Source organism: Etheostoma cragini, chromosome 10 (assembly GCF_013103735.1).
Source record: "Etheostoma cragini isolate CJK2018 chromosome 10, CSU_Ecrag_1.0, whole genome shotgun sequence".
NCBI classification, from domain to species: domain Eukaryota; kingdom Metazoa; phylum Chordata; class Actinopteri; order Perciformes; family Percidae; genus Etheostoma; species Etheostoma cragini.
In genome coordinates, this window is record NC_048416.1 from 24,820,618 (window position 1) to 24,836,775 (window position 16,158).

Here is a 16,158-nt window from a genome sequence, read left to right on the forward strand (position 1 = left end):
ATTGGCTGCTTAGAAATTAAGTGTTAACGAGCAGTTGGACAGGTGTACCTAATAAAGTGGCCGGTGAGTGTATGTCAGACTGCATATTTGGTGTAGTTGGAATCAACTTTTATTTGATATAATGTGATATTTGTTATAAAGAGTGATTTAGCTAGGATTTAGCCAATAGATGTTTGCATATAATGCAAATGAAAGGGGCTGATCTTATCTCAAAAGATAACTAAAATAAAATAAGAACAATAATAAGAACAAGATGCATTCATGTAGGTAAAAGATAAAAGAGGAAATACATCCCATAATTTATGTTACGATCTTATCTGTCATTTCTTTGTAAGGTGGCCGACCGCCTCTTCTCCTCCTTTGGCCAAGACATCCTGGACGCTCTCTACTGGACAGCCACAGAACCCAAAGAACGGAAAAGAGACAGTATCGGAGTCATTCCTCACTTCTTCATGGCTGTCTTTTACGTCTGTATCCTTCTTGGTCAGATCCACAGCAGAAATATGGATGTCGATTGGAATTCTGTGATTTATATATTTCCTGTGTCATGTTTGACAGATGACATACAGCCACAGTATCATGAAATGCCCATAACCAACATTTGGGAGATTGGTGAGCTGTGTGTAACCACTGAAAAAGATAAATGAAGCCTTGTGATCACTTGGCCAACGCACCAGAATGAAATTTGGTTTGATTTGAAATTAATTATGTTTTTCTTTGGGCAAGACGAGGGGCCTGAGCTGGCTCAGTTCAGTGCAATATAGTATATTTGCATAAAATGTTTTCAGTATGGATCTTACTAGATTTAAATGACTTTACATTCTGAGCATTACACTGTTGCTGCCATTTAGAGATGTTCCGATACCATATCAATATCTGATGCTGCCTAAAATGCTGGTATCGTTATTGGTAAGTACTAGAGTTAATGCGCCGATCCGATACCATGTAATAAAGCCCTAAAGAAAATCTTCGTTAAAGTAGTTTATTTATGTTCTTTTTCTATTATAATTGACTGCCAAACTGGATAAAAAAAGAAAGTTTTGTGGCATTTATTGTTTGTGTTTGTTCGTGTTTCACAAAGAGTTTAACCTGAGCGAGACCTACAACAAAGATAGATACAAAGCTAGAAATCATATCAGCTGTTAAAACATAATAAAATATATGACACACTGGTATCGGATCAGTACTCGCTATCGGCCAATACGCAAGTTCAGGTATCAGAATCGGTAGTGGGACACAGAGTGACCTCCAGGGAATGAGCAGGGCAGAGATTCTTGCTCAATTATACAGTATCTTAAAAGAAAGCTATGACTGTGGTTAGAATGTTGTCTGTTCAACTATTAAATTGTATACTTTTAAGTTTTAATGAATTGGTTATTCAGTGGTCAAATCCTTTTTAAATCAGTTGTTGTCCTAAGTGGCAGTTTTTCAGTCCTCCATGCCATCCTCATTATGGTCCAAGCTTCCACAATGAACGTCGCCTTCAACTCACACAACAAGTCCCTGCTCACCATCATGATGTCCAACAATGTCAGTGCACACACATACACACGCAGATAAGCATTTGTATGCAAGATATTGTTGTACACAATAATCTGCCTTATGCGATTTGTTTTAGCAGCTACACTCTAGCAAAAAAAAATATATATTCACACATGCTATTTAACTTAAATGATTTGTATGCAGATGTATTCCAGAAAAATTAAACTTGGCATGTTGGTGATAAAAGGTCAATGGTGCAGCTCCAAACAGCTGTTTGGTATTTTCTGGTTCATAAATGCTGCTAACTGAATTTATTTCTTTGTTCTTCTGTTGTCTGAATCACAGTTTGTGGAGATCAAAGGTAGTGTGTTCAAGAAATTTGAGAAGAACAACTTATTCCAAATGTCAAACAGTGGTAAGTTATTAAATGTCCTGTCAGAGAGCACACATTTAATACATAATTGAAGTATTGAAAAGAGTTAGAGAAACAAAACCTACTGGATAAATAATGAAAAGCGTCATGTTTCTGGTGTCTTTTCAAATCAAATCTCTCGGTTGTATACCATCCCTGTTGTATGCCATCATAAATTGAATATATTTTTTTACTGTTTGGACAAAACAAGCATTTTAATGACATCATTCAGTGTTAGAAAGTAACACTTTATCTTTTCAAAAAAGTGTATGTATGTATGACTGACACATATTCAACATAACTAATTGATTTTCATAAAATGTTAAGTATCAAACTGTATTGGAAAACATTTAAAACATGAACAAACAATGAACAATTTATCTTATTTAATACAAGTGTTTTAGTCTGACTTTGATAGTCATACAACACAGACATATCAAGTGTATCATGCATTTCCCTTTGGATTCCCGGAGGCAGCATGGTTTTTTTGTTTTTTTATTATCTCTGTCTTATTGTATTCTCATGATAGCAGAAGACAAGAAGCCTTAATGAGCTGCCATTTTCCTCTCGCTGTTCACTCACGTCATGGAAGATTTTCTGTTGATAGAGCTGTGCACGGTCTTAACTAGCACAGATGATGGCATGCTAAACATAAACATCTGTGTCTTAAAATTACTTTAGATAGATGTTTATAGCATGCAATACCGTGATCAGACTACAAGCCTTGTGAGTGTGATATGCTGCTGTAATGTATGAACAGTGACTTATTTCAGGCATTTTTCATAGCACCTTATTTTCAGCAAAGTGCAGCACTGTAAAACTGACAGATCTCATTAAAAAAATTCTCTCACACCTTCTTTAACACTAATTGCTGAAACACAACTATAGAACGAGGATACCAAATGTCGGTGAACGCAACGTTACTGCCGGTGTCTAAAATGTTAATGCTTCTTCAACCAACTTGTTCCAGAGAACTTGTAATCACAAATGTGTTTATTTTATCCTGCAGATATCAAGGAACGGTTCACAAGCTACGTTCTCATGCTCATCGTTTGTCTAAGGAACATGGAGCAGTTTGCATGGAACCCGGGTAATTATCTGTTCTTCCAAAAGCTGCAGTGTCGTCACTTGTCATGGCAAAAATTCAGAAAAAATATGCCGAGCAGCTTTTCTCCTGCTGTTTTGGTTTTGTTTGTCCCACTGCAACACCTTAGGGAATCTTTTTCTCTCCCAACCAAAAGTAAATGAGACAAATCAGAATGAAGGATGAGAGCTGGGTGTTTCTGCAGAATAGCCCTCTGAAAACACTCAACTCCTCCTGTCAGTCTCAAAGCCAGACACGCAGAGGATGACAGACGTGGCCTGTCAGCTGAAATCATAACACTGATGTGCTAATACTAGCAGAGCTTCAAATCACAATTCCTCATTAATTTACTTATCTTCCATGGCGCATTAGCAGTCCCCACACTTCTGACATTATACAGAATAAAAGTACCTGCTCTCAACTAATTACCTGCTAAACACTTCTTCATAGAGCCAAAGCTGTTTTGCTCATTAAGTATTTTAAAAAACCTATAAAAGTATGGTAACCTGTAGTGAAATATTAGTTATAATCAGTTTTTCTTTTTTTGCAGCCATAAGTCACAGGGTTATATATTGGGGATAAAAGAAGAAAGTAATAGCGATTGAAAACTAGCACATTGAAATAAAAAAGAAGAAAAAAGTCTTTTAATACTTTTACGTCCCAGCGTCATAACAATACAGCTTTAAATGCTGTATGCAGGGCCTGAAATTAACAACCGACCACCTGCCAAATGCGGGTGAATTTTGCAATTGGCGGGTAACACTGTAAATCTCCCTGCCACATTGGCAGGAAGCCAAAGAGAATTGAGTAGTTCAGACTATCAGTAAGTAGGGTACGCCGTTGCTTATGGGCCCAGACCAATCAGGGGCTCGCATCACTGGAAGACACTGAGTGACAGCCGGAGCCCCCTGATGCATTTTCATAACTTGCAACAATCCCAGTAGTCCCACGTGCACCCTGAGAGACACTGACCAAGTGGGAGTGAAAACGGGTCAAATTCATTTCCTTATTTCTGGTATGAAGAAGAAATATGATTGTCTCAAACATCTCACATTTACCAACAAAACGTACAGCGAAAGACCACGCGAAACATGTCACACCGTCCTACCAACATGTAAACGTTTCTACATTAATGTACTCTGTAACGATTTTTCACAAAAAAAATCGCCAAAAGTTGCTGCTTGTAATCCTGTCTGCTCACTGCGGGTGGGGCTGCTGCTCCGTTCCCCCCGCAACTCACACACGCACACACAATCACACACGGTTGATGCAGGAAAAACTGCAGATGAGATGTACAGGATGACCTAAATTGAGGACAGCTACATAATTGGAGGTGCAATGATAAGTTAAAGTTCAATAAGTACTTTATCAAACTGTATGAATTAATGTGTGTCCCAGCCCAGGATAGGAAATTATGCCTTCATGCAGGATAATCAAGGCGGGCCTTTTTTTTTTATTAGCAAAACTTGAATATTGTAACCTAAGTGTCACCAGATTGAATCCTGGATCAGAAAATCTCAAGCAGTACACAGTGTACACAACATCAACAACCTAATTTACCAGAAATGTACCTCTACGATTTCAACTGAGATTCATCGATATTTTAACTCCAGCTGTTTTACAGTAGTAGCCTACAAGTAAACTGGTTATACTTCCTGGTTTGTTGTAGGCAGAATGTAGACACCATGCAGGGAAGGATTCCTGAGCATATGCACTCTCTCATAGATATTGAAAAAATTGAAAGGTTTGTGCAATTTCTTTTTCCCACAGACCACCTGTGGGTGTTGATCCCTGATGTCTTCATGGTTGTCACCTCGGAAGTTGCTGTTGACTTCATTAAACATGCTTTCATCACCAAATTTAATGACATCACTGCAGATGTAAGGATCAAACCTTATATTCATTATTTCAAAATAATCTCACTCACCAACTCAACGACTTGTCATATACTGGTCCATTTCCTAATGAAGTCATGTTTTCTCCCATACTTTTTCCCCCTCTTTTCCAGGTGTACAGTGAATACAGGGCCAGTTTGGCTTTTGATCTTCTTAGTAGTCGACAGAAAAATGTAAGCACCTGCCTCATCACTTACTTACGTAAACAGCATTGAGCCTTCGCACCTTATCAATGCAGTATAGTCGAGTGCTGTAATGTGTGCTTGTCTGTCACTGTGTAGGCTTGTACAGACTACAGTGACTCAGTGGCCCGGAGGATGGGCTTCATCCCTCTGCCTTTGGCTGTTCTGGTAAGAAAGGCTGCACTATGGTGCTATTCAGACACCTGACATCAGAAGAGAGTTAGTCATTGGCACATAAAAATGAAGACGTTCCTTAAACTTGTACTTATTGCCACAAGCTGAGAATAGCTGCTTGATGGTTCTCAGCATTTTTTTTATTTCCCAAGTCAGATTGTACATTTATTCAGCTTTTTAATCTTTTAACAGCTCATCCGAGTGGTAATGAGTTCGATTAAGGTGCAGGGAGCTCTTTCATACACGTGTGTGTTCCTCTTTTATCTTGGGTAAGTTTATTAAAGTTATACTGTTGAATTAAATATCACTGTTATCACATGGTTTTATTGTGGTTTGAACTGCTCAGCATCCACAATTCAGTGAGCCTTTTAGCCTTATATTGATGTATTTGGAACACTGCTATCTGTAACTTGCCACTTCAATTTTTCTTTTGCTGCATTTTAATCTGAAAGAAGAAAATTGTAGCTTAAGAGGAGATGTAAAGGCTTAAACTGATTGTTTCAATTACAGGTGCTCTAAGCAATGTTGGATGACGTTACTTCTTGTTGACATTTGAAGTATTTTCCAACAAAATGAGACTGGGTTGCCCCTCCCTCCTCCTCATCCCGTCCCTCCCTCCCTTCTGTGCTTACACGTTCTAACCCCCCCAACCCCCACCCCCAAATCCTTCTTATATTTTTGTTGGTTGGAAAGCTGGAACACTTGTTGTGTCACGAGAGTAAGCCTCTCTCCTCTCTAAGTGTAGCTCCCATGGCGCTATCAAATGCTATGAAGCCATCCCCTGCAGTTACCATCCCATTGACTGCCATTTATTTTGACAGCAAAAAACTCAAGCGTTTCAAGACTATATTTGTCCATTGTTTATTTCTAAAGAAACACAACAATGTATAAAAGGCTCCATTACCTTGTAGCTCACGTTATGGTTCCGTAGCAGACGTGTTTGTAAAAATAGGCTCACAATTGTGTCATAACCACGGGACTTGCTGTTGCATAGTCAACAAATCACCGTATTCCCAGAGAAGCTTGCAGACAGTTTCAACTTACATCAGCTGTTTAGGTTTAAATACTAGCATGTTAGTTAGCAGTATTTAGCCTGTGTCTATGTTATCTCCTAACCTACGCTCTTCGTCTCTGTTGATTGGGAATTATTGAGATTTCTCTTGGCACAGCAACCAGAAGACTTACAACTTTCAGACACGTTGTCTACGTCACAACTACGTCATCAAGCTCAGTTGGAAGCTGCGCAGTAATGCCTAGCCATCACCGGAAAAGTGCTTCTATTTTTCTTCAGTGGTCTCCGTCCAGAACAAAGGGCTCTGTTGGTCCATTTCTTTAAATATCTATGGTTTGTGTATGCTTCGTGGTGCAGGTGGGCACAGTTTGTTTTTGTTGGTGTTATTAGACCCCGGGCTGTCTACAGAGACTGCGTTTTTTTACAGTGTGTTCTGGAGACAGGCAGTTCGCCAATAGTAGATGTTTGATGCATGTGACAACAAACGTTCTAGCCTAAAACACGGGTGACATTGCTTAGAGCAGGGGTTCCCAAAACTTTCAGCCCACGACCCCCAAAGTAATGGTGCAAGTGACTTGCGACCCCCTCCCCACTATAAACGCATATAAACATTGCGCGCAACCGAGCACGCACTATAGGCGTATCCAACACGAGCATAATTACAACACTCAATAACACAGCAGCCATAACATTACTCTACAGTAATTTACTCATTACTTAAATTTGAACTTAACCTCACCTAATGAGATGGTTGCAATATGTTTAGAGCACAGCAAGTCCAATCTTGGTTTAATGTTGGAGACCGCTACTCGGAGATCATCCTCCACATTCAATTGATCTGCATTTATTTTTAAGGTACATCAGTGCCGAGAAAGTCTTTTTGCTTAGTAGGTAGTGCCAAACGGCATCAGCACATCCAAAGCCGCCGTGGATAGCTGTGGGTATTCCCTCTCAACCGAAATCCAAAACTCAGCCAGCGTCTCAGTATTAAACGCTGTCTTCAAGGTTCGGTCGCTCGACAGTTCAACCAATGCGTCCTCCAGCTCGGATGTCAGATGATTTGCCCTCGTTTCAAATCAAAAGAGCTGTTCCCTTTTTATTTGTTTATTTGGTTTTATTTTAAATTTAGCCACTAGTTTTATCTTGTGTTAAAATCATGGCTAACATATGCTATTTCTGATCGTTTTTAAATTTTTATTTTATTTCTGGAAATCAACTTGCGACCCCCCCCTCTCTGGCAACCCCTCCTGTGGGTCCCGACCCCCACGTTGGGAATCACTGGTTTAGAGCACCTTTAATGCACATATGTTGTCATTCCCTTTCTTCTTATTGAAGTACCCTTGTAATTGAAGTCAGCATCTTTATTTTCTTTTTTAACTCAACAGTGGAAACATTTAGTCATCTATCAGTGGATATGTAAATGTTCACTATTGTGTGTTTAATATGCACAGACTTTCATGTGTTGTATACAGACATGCTTGCAACGTCAAACTAACACATGCAGGCACTGTCCTAAACACACACTGAGATTCAGAGACACATACAGTTACATAAGTCTTTACACTGTGCCCTCACATTCTCTCTGTGCTGAGCTGATTGCCTCGCTCACTATCATTTGCCGGATCCCATTGGGCTCGTACCATTGGAGAGTTTCCCTCAGGGTGAAGAATACAATGTTGTCATCTCTAGTGCCATCTCTGGCCTTCCCAACCCCCTGATTTAAAAATAACTCTAGCTCTCACAGACCGTTGTGCTTTGGCAAAGACTCAGCCATGCTGACACGCTCTCAGTCCAAAACACCCTGTCACAGCGAGCAGTGGTCCACAGACCCAAATATGTCTGTCTTTCTCATATCACAGTGTCAGATGTTGGGCATGGAAGCAAAGCCCAGAAACACAGAAGGATGGTACACATCAACATGCTGTAGTCAGTGGTTCAATGTGAACAGTAGCGAGCAAAACCAGATGGTTGAAGAGATTCATTATAGATGAAGCTCAAGACCACACTGTGATAACTCAGCTACATCCCAGCACTGAATAAAATAAAAAAATATGGAATACGCAGTTCAATCACATTCCTCATTATTTTGGTATATTCTTTAATCAAATAAGCATTTAATCTTCGTGTTGAATCCATCAAAATCTGGCAAAAAAACTCCACTTTCTAAAAGAGTCTTTAATTTAGTAAACTTAAGTTTATTTATTTGGCACTTTTAAATGCAAGCATGCAGCCCAAAGTGCTTCACACAAAATTAACAGACAGTTTAATATAAGAAACAGAAGACAACATCACACTATTCTGTGACTATTTTATTTCACAAATAAAGCTGTATTGGACATCATCCAACGTTATTTTTAACTATAGAAGACTGTTAAAAGTATTGCAAAGAGTTTTTAATTCACTGTGTTTGCTGGATCTGCCAAATGCTTTGTGCAGTAAGAAATGCATCTCTTTAATCACTAGTCTTCTTCATGTTTAGGCTGGTTACACTTAAAGTGTTAAACAGTATTGTGCTGCTGGGGAAGTCGTGTGTTTACGTCAAAAGGGCCAACATGGAGGACAAACTTTTTGAGAGGCCATCCACCGCTCCATCCTCCTCTGGGAAAACCCCCAACAAAGCTGACCAGGCCAGTTGTACCACACCTTCAGGTAAACTACAAACATCTTCTAAGTTTTCTGATAAGATTTATCAAGAAAGTTATGCACATTTTCATCAATAATTAAAGCAATTGTAGACAACTTAACAAACCTTCATTCTGAGAATGTTCTCATTAACATTCATGTCAATATCTTGACAAACAGTTAAACGGGCCCAGTACCACAGACAGACAGACAGACAGACACACACACACACACACACACACACACACACACACACACACACACACACACACACACGATCAGAAAAAACAGATTTGGAGGTGGCAGTATCTCCCTGACATTCACAGCCAAATCCCTCCAGATATTTATGCCACAGACCTGCCTGCTGCTCTGAGCCAGGAGCTTTAAAATAAAAAAGATCCTGATGGTGCATCATGTTATATCAAACATCAAAGCTCTTACCAGCGCTTGTGTTTCAAGTGAATCTGTTTTTTCAGAAAGCAGCTTCTACAAGGCTTAAGGCAGCATGCTCCAACATATAGAGAATAATAATAACTACTTTGAGGTTGTGGGAAATTAATCCAAGGCTCTTTCTGCTTCCCGCTGCTGGGATGTGAACCAACTTCCTTACAGCACAGACTCATTTTTTTAACATTAATCTACTTCTGTTGGTCTGTGCCTCCAGCTTTACCTGCTGCTCCAGTAGATTCACTGCACATTTATCATCTGCATGTCTTTGTCTTTACAATGATCTGTATTCACATTACATTAGATATGCCATCTGTCTATACTGCATGCTTTTGTCCAGAGGGCAGAAATGGGTAATGAGCGGTTTCACATAAGCCGTTTCAAGCCCCAGATAGTAGTTGATTTTTACTAAAGCTTTAGTGCGTAACTTTTTGAGATTAATGAACGTCCATTACATTGAAGCCATTGCTACAAAGACTATCAGTTCCACACAACTTTCTCTCAGAAGATTTTGATGTCATATCTATTTTTCTTTTACATGTTCAAAATACATTTCAGAGAAAGAGATACATAAGCGGTCGTGGAAGGATTGTGTGAACACGCCAACAGTTTTGTTGTCATTACTTAGAATTCCTCATGGGGGGCGACAGAAACTACACACCAGGCCACAGTTTTAAAGCTTAAATATCTTATAAGTTGAGAACTCTGAAATTTCTGCAGCATGTGACTCAAACATAACATTTCTTTCAAACCTTTTGTAATTTGCACCCTTATGCACTTCATACACATGTTAATAATCAAACCCAGTCAGAAAGGGGTGTAATTAAAAGAAAAATAACTAACTAAATGACAAACGAAATTCAATACTCACAAACCTACATTAATGAATTTCATCACATCATATGGTGAACAATTGCCTATTCATACTTACAGCAATATATATTAGCCTATATTTGGCACCATATTTTTAGTGATTTACATCCTTGTTTGATGCTTGACAGGTAGTGTACAGTGAGTTTATCAGAGCTCTGAGGGGCGACTGAACAAAAACAGTTCCAAAAGTATGGCCCTACTCTACAAAACTGACAGTTGCTGATTTTAAAGATTTTTTTTTTAGGCTTTTTTATTAGATAGTGGGCCAGTGCCAATGACTCAGCCGCCACACTCTACAGAGTGAATTAGCTGAAGACACATGATGCAGGCTCAGACGCTTCATGGCATCCCAATAGAAATCTTGCCTTCCAGTTTCTTTTGCTTTCTTTTGGTTTCAGCTAATTCGGCCTGTTTTGTGATGTTGTTAGCATGATGAAGCAAAAGACAAATAATGTTGTCACATGGAACAGTGCCACTGTCGCACTGTTGCTTGCTCTGGAGGAAACTACTAGAACTGTTGGGTTCCTTGTGAATTCTGGAGTGTGGTCTAGACCTACTCTTTCTGTAAAGTGTCTCAAGATAACTCTTGTTATGACTTGACACTATAAATAAATTGAGTTGTTTCTTACTAATATAATACCAAAGACCAGACGTTTTCTAATATTCAGTTGGCCTACAATCTCTGTGTTCATGGCCTCAATCATATTAGAATTTTTTTAATGCCTTACTCAAACACTCTATATGGTCAGTAGGCCGCAGTATTTCTGTAGTGCAAAGTGTTCAATTCTGTCTACAGTAAGAACTGGAAGTTTGTTGTAACCAGATAGCCTATGGCTAAGCTGGTTTTCTCTGTGGATGGCCTTGTTAATATCCAATGCTTCTTTGCTCATTTCTCTCTAATATAATGAATTATTCTGTTTGGTTGATTTTTCTAATGTAGTTCATTCAGTGTGCTCAAAATTAAAAAGTATTTGCAGTTTTCTCTCGACATAATGTAGTGGAGTTGTAATAAGAACCAAATGTGCTGTTTGCTTTCTTTCCTGGTTGCATTTCAATATTCTTGCTCTGTGCTACTTTGAAACTAAGCAGCCAGGTGGGCATTCGAGCCAGAACACCTTCACTTCTTCTGTTACAGGCTGAGGATTGCTGCTTGTAGACAGCTTATTACCCTCTCCCATACTGTAACTTCTTAAATGATTTACCTTTGTTTTCCTAAAGCTTATAGTTCGTGCATCAATGTAGCTCACAGACGTTTTTATGACACATAATATGTCACATAGTATATTATAAGTCATATAATATGACTTTTTTACGACGTACTATTGTTTTTATAAAAACCTTTTGACAGACTATACTAAGACTATTTTAATGACTTTTTTTCAGCATACAGTCCTATACTATGACTTTTTTGGGACCCCTTTTTAATGACACAGATTTTTGTGACATTTCTTTGACATACCATGACTTTTTTAATACATAAACTATAACCTTTTTGTGTGACAACAAACAATACTATTACTTTTTTTACATACTAGACAATTTTGTGCAACTTTTTACGACTATACTATACCAGACTTTTTAAATTTTTTACAAAATACTATACTATGACTTTTTGTGAATTCTTTACGACATACTATAACGTTTTTGTAACAATTTTATGACATACTATATATGAATCTCTTAACTACTTTTTTACGACATAGTACTATGATTTTTTGTGAAATTTCTGACATACTATGAAGTTTTTGAAATATTTCTGGCTTACTACACTGACCTTTTACAACTTTCAATGACATACTATACTTTTTCGTGAAACTTTATGACGTACTATGACTTTTGTGACTATTCTAATGGCATACTATACTATAACTTTTTTATAACATAGAATACTATTACTTTTTTCAACATCAAAAAGTATACGTGACTTTTTATGACATACAATACTATGACTTTTTTGGGCATACAATACTATTACTTTTTATTACATAATAAAGTAAACGTTAAAAAATCCTATGATAAAACGAGGAAGAGTTCGCTACCTAGGTGGAACGCTACCAGTTAGATCTGGTGGGGCGCACCTCTACGCACAGTCTCGGTTCTGGAACCATACTCCTGAATAGGGGTTGGACTCTGTCCTACTCCGGAGTTGCCCAGGGTGTGAGGCGCCGTGCGGGTGTAGGGATTTTCACAAGCCCCCGGCAGAGCGCCGCAGCGTTGGAGTTTACCCCGGTGGACGAGAGGGTCCCTACGCCTGCTAGTGATGGGGGGAAAACTCAGACTGTTTGTGCATATGCACCAAAAAAGAGTTTGGAGTATTTGGCCTTCTTGGAGATATTGAATGGAGTCCTGTATGGGGCTCCAGTAGGTGACTCCATAGTTCTGCTGGGGGACTTCAACGCACAGGTGGTTGATGATGGTGATACTTGGAGAGACGTGATTGGGAGGAACCGCCTCCCTGATCTAAACCAGAGTGGTTGTTCGTTGTTGAACTTCTGTGCTAGTCATGGATTGTCCATAACAAACACCATGTTCGAATATATGCCAAAGGTCAATGATGGATTTTATAATTGTTTCATCTGATCTGAGGCCGTATGTTTTGGATACTCGGGTGAAGAAAGGGACGGAGCTGTCAACTCATCACCATCTGGTGGTGAGTTGGGTGAGTCCCCAAGTTGGGTGTTGGGGATGGGGGAGGACTCTGGACAGACCTGGTAAGCCCAAATGGGTAGTGCGGGTACATTAGGAATGTCTGGAGGAGGCCCCTGTCCGACAGACTTTACACTCACACCTCCGGCGGAGCTTTTCGTGCATCCCTGTGGAGGCTGGGAGCATTGAACCTGAGTGGGCAATGTTCAACGTTTCCATTGCTGGAGCTGCGGCGGGGAGCTGTGGTCTTAGGGTCTTAGGTGCCTCAAGGGGCGGTAACCCACGAACACCCTGGTGGACACCGGTGGTCAGGGAAGCCGTCCAACTGAAGGAGTTTTTCCGGGATATGTTATCCCGGAGGACTCCGGAGGCAGTTGCAAGGCACCGACAGGCCCGAAGGGCTGCAGCCTCTGCCGTGACAGAGGCAAAGTAGCGGGTGTGGGAGAAGTTTGGAGGAGACATGGAGAAGGACTTTTGGTGGGCACCAAGGCGCTTCTGGAAAACCGTTTGTATGCTCGGAGTAGAGCCGCTGCTCCTTTGCGTTGAAAGGATCCAGGTGAGGTGGTTCAGACATCTGGTAAGGATGCCTCTTGGGCGCCTCCTTAGGGAGGTGTTCCAGGCACGTCCAGCTAGGAGGAGGCCCCCGGGGAAGAACCAGGACTAGGTGGAGAGATTATATCTCCAACCTGGCCTGGGAACGCCTCGGGATCCCCCAGTCGGAGCTGGTTGATGTGGCTCGGGAAAGGGAAGTTTGGGGTCCCCTGCTGGAGCCGCTGCCCCCGGGACCCGATACCGGATAAGCGGATGAAGATGGATGGATGGAAGTATACTTAACTTTTTATGACATACAATACTATAACTTTTTATGGCATATTATGATTTTGTTACACATTGTAATAACATACTATGATTTTTTGTGACACATTTTTTGACTTAATATGACTTTTTTTTTAAACTTACTATAACTTTTTTGTGACATTTTCACAACATACTTTATTTGAATCTTTTAACTACTTTTTTATGACCTAGCACTACGACTTTTTGTAAAATTTCTATGACGTACTATTCTATGACTTTTTTTGGCCTACTACTCTGGCAAGTCATAGTATAGTATGTTTTTACAACATACTATACTATGACTTTTTAGGATATACTGTAACTTTTTCATGACACTTTTATGACATACTAAGACTTTTGTGACGTTTTTAATAACATACTGTACTATAACATTTTTATGACATACTATACTATGACTTCTTGTGGCAAACTATACTGTAACTTTTTATGACATACAGTAGTAGTATTTTTTTATGACACACTTTAGGATACCGACTTTTTAAGACATTATACTATGACTCTTTATGACATACAATACCGACTTATTATGTCAAACAATAACATTTTTATGACATAATATACTATTATTTTTTTGACATATTGTAGTATGACTTTTTGTTGCTTTATATTACAATCCTTACTTGCTATGACATATACTGATTGTTTTTGACAACCATACTTTGACTTTTTTGATTTAGTATACAATTACTTTTTTGATATGCTATACTATGACTTTTTGTGAAATTTTTTGACATACCATACCATGACTTATTACTTTTTATGACCTACAATACTATGACTTTTCATGACATACTACACAATCACTTTTTACTGACACACTATACAACTACTTTTTTATGATGTTTTATGGCATACTGTAGTATGTCAATGTCTCATATGAAGTCATATTTATAACTCATACATAATATGACTTTATATGACATTTTTATAGCCAAGCATACTATTTTTATAAATGCTTTTATGACATAGTAGGATTATATATGACTAAATACAACAGCTACAATATTCAGGTACAATTGAAAAAGACATCACTACTGTAATGCAAAACAAGGAAATGAAAACACAAAGTTTTAATTCAATTCAATTCAATTTTATTTATAGTATCAATTCATAACAAGAGTTATCTCAAGACACTATACAGATAGACCACACTCCAGAATTTACAAGGACCCAACAGTTCTAGTAGTCTCCTCCAGAGCAAGCAACAGTGCGACAGTGGCGAGGAAAAACTTCCTTTTAGGCAGAAACCTCGGTCAGACCCAGGCTCTTGGTAGTCTCTAGGACTGTTGAAAGTTTTAAGTTCTTTATTGTCATATACAATAAACAAGAAAGTCATGCAAGACAAAACAGGAAATTTTAATTTTAACAGCCTGTGAAAGTGGTGAGAGGGGTCCATCATATAAAGGTAGATTGACAATGTTAAAGTGATGAGCTCAGGAGTCTCCCAAAGTCTTATGGCCAGCAGTATGAAGCTGTCCCTTAAGGGCCTGATGGTGTAGGACTGGATGCTGTTATACCGGGGTCCTTAATAAATCTGTTGGCCTTCTGCCTACACCGCTGGTTCTTCCATGGATGGCAGCTCCCTGCTGATGATATGCTGAGGAGTTTTTACAACCCTCTGTAAATGGTGAAGCAACCGGTTAGAATACTCTCAATAATGCACTTGTAGATGTAAGAAAGAGTCCATGTTGAACGTCCTCAGCCTGCGGAGGAAGATGAGTCCAGGTCAGGTCCTTGCTGATATGAACACCAAGGACCCGTAAACTACTGATTCTTTCCACCATAGTCCCATTGATGGAGATGGGTGGGGGGGCGTACTTCTCTTTGTCATAGTTTAGTATGTCGTAAAAAGTCACAAAAAATTAATGGTATACTATGTCGAAAGAAATCACAAATAAGTAATGGTATAGTATGTCCAAAAGAATCATGGTATAGTATGTCCAAAAAATGATAGTATAGAATGGCTTTCAAAAGTCATAGTTTAGTATGTCCAAAAAGTCACATAGTATGTCAGAAAAGGGAAGAAAAAAAAATCATAGTATTTTTTAATAAGTCATAGTACAGTATGTCAAAAAAGTAATCTTATATTATGTTGTAAAAAGTCACAGCAGAATTAATCGTATAGTATGTTGTGAAAGTCACAAAAAGTAGTATAGTATGTAGAAAAAAGTCACTGTATAATAAATATTTTTTTAAATGAAATAAGTCATAGCATGTTGTCAAAAAAAGTTACCAACGATCATAGTATAGTATGTTGAAAAAAGTTACAAATGAGTAATAGTATGTGGAAAATACTCACAGAAAAGTCATAGTATAGTATGTCAAAAAAGTCACAAAAAAGTCATCTTATAATATAATTCACAAAAAAAATGATAGTTTCGTATGTCAAAAACGTTGCCAACGATCATAGTATTTTGAAAAAAGTTACAAATAAGTAATAATATAGTATGTGGAAAATACTCACAAAAATA

The 16,158-nt window shown here is 38.7% G+C and overlaps 1 protein-coding gene across 4 annotated transcripts in view; it reads left to right on the forward strand.

The window, feature by feature from the left end:
• Positions 1-16,158, forward strand: part of tapt1a (transmembrane anterior posterior transformation 1a) — a 30,550-nt gene that overhangs the window by 8,788 nt on the left and 5,604 nt on the right. For all 4 annotated transcript variants that reach the window (XR_004658375.1, XM_034884481.1, XM_034884482.1 and 1 more), the window contains 9 exons: positions 336-471; positions 1,433-1,530; positions 1,828-1,897; positions 2,904-2,984; positions 4,749-4,858; positions 4,987-5,046; positions 5,155-5,223; positions 5,422-5,498; positions 8,721-8,890. Coding sequence is in view for 3 of the 4 variants with exons in the window: in XM_034884481.1 (XP_034740372.1) it covers positions 336-471; positions 1,433-1,530; positions 1,828-1,897; positions 2,904-2,984; positions 4,749-4,858; positions 4,987-5,046; positions 5,155-5,223; positions 5,422-5,498; positions 8,721-8,890 (871 nt within the window). In the remaining variant the exon portion in view is untranslated. The remainder of the gene's footprint in view (positions 1-335; positions 472-1,432; positions 1,531-1,827; positions 1,898-2,903; positions 2,985-4,748; positions 4,859-4,986; positions 5,047-5,154; positions 5,224-5,421; positions 5,499-8,720; positions 8,891-16,158) is intronic.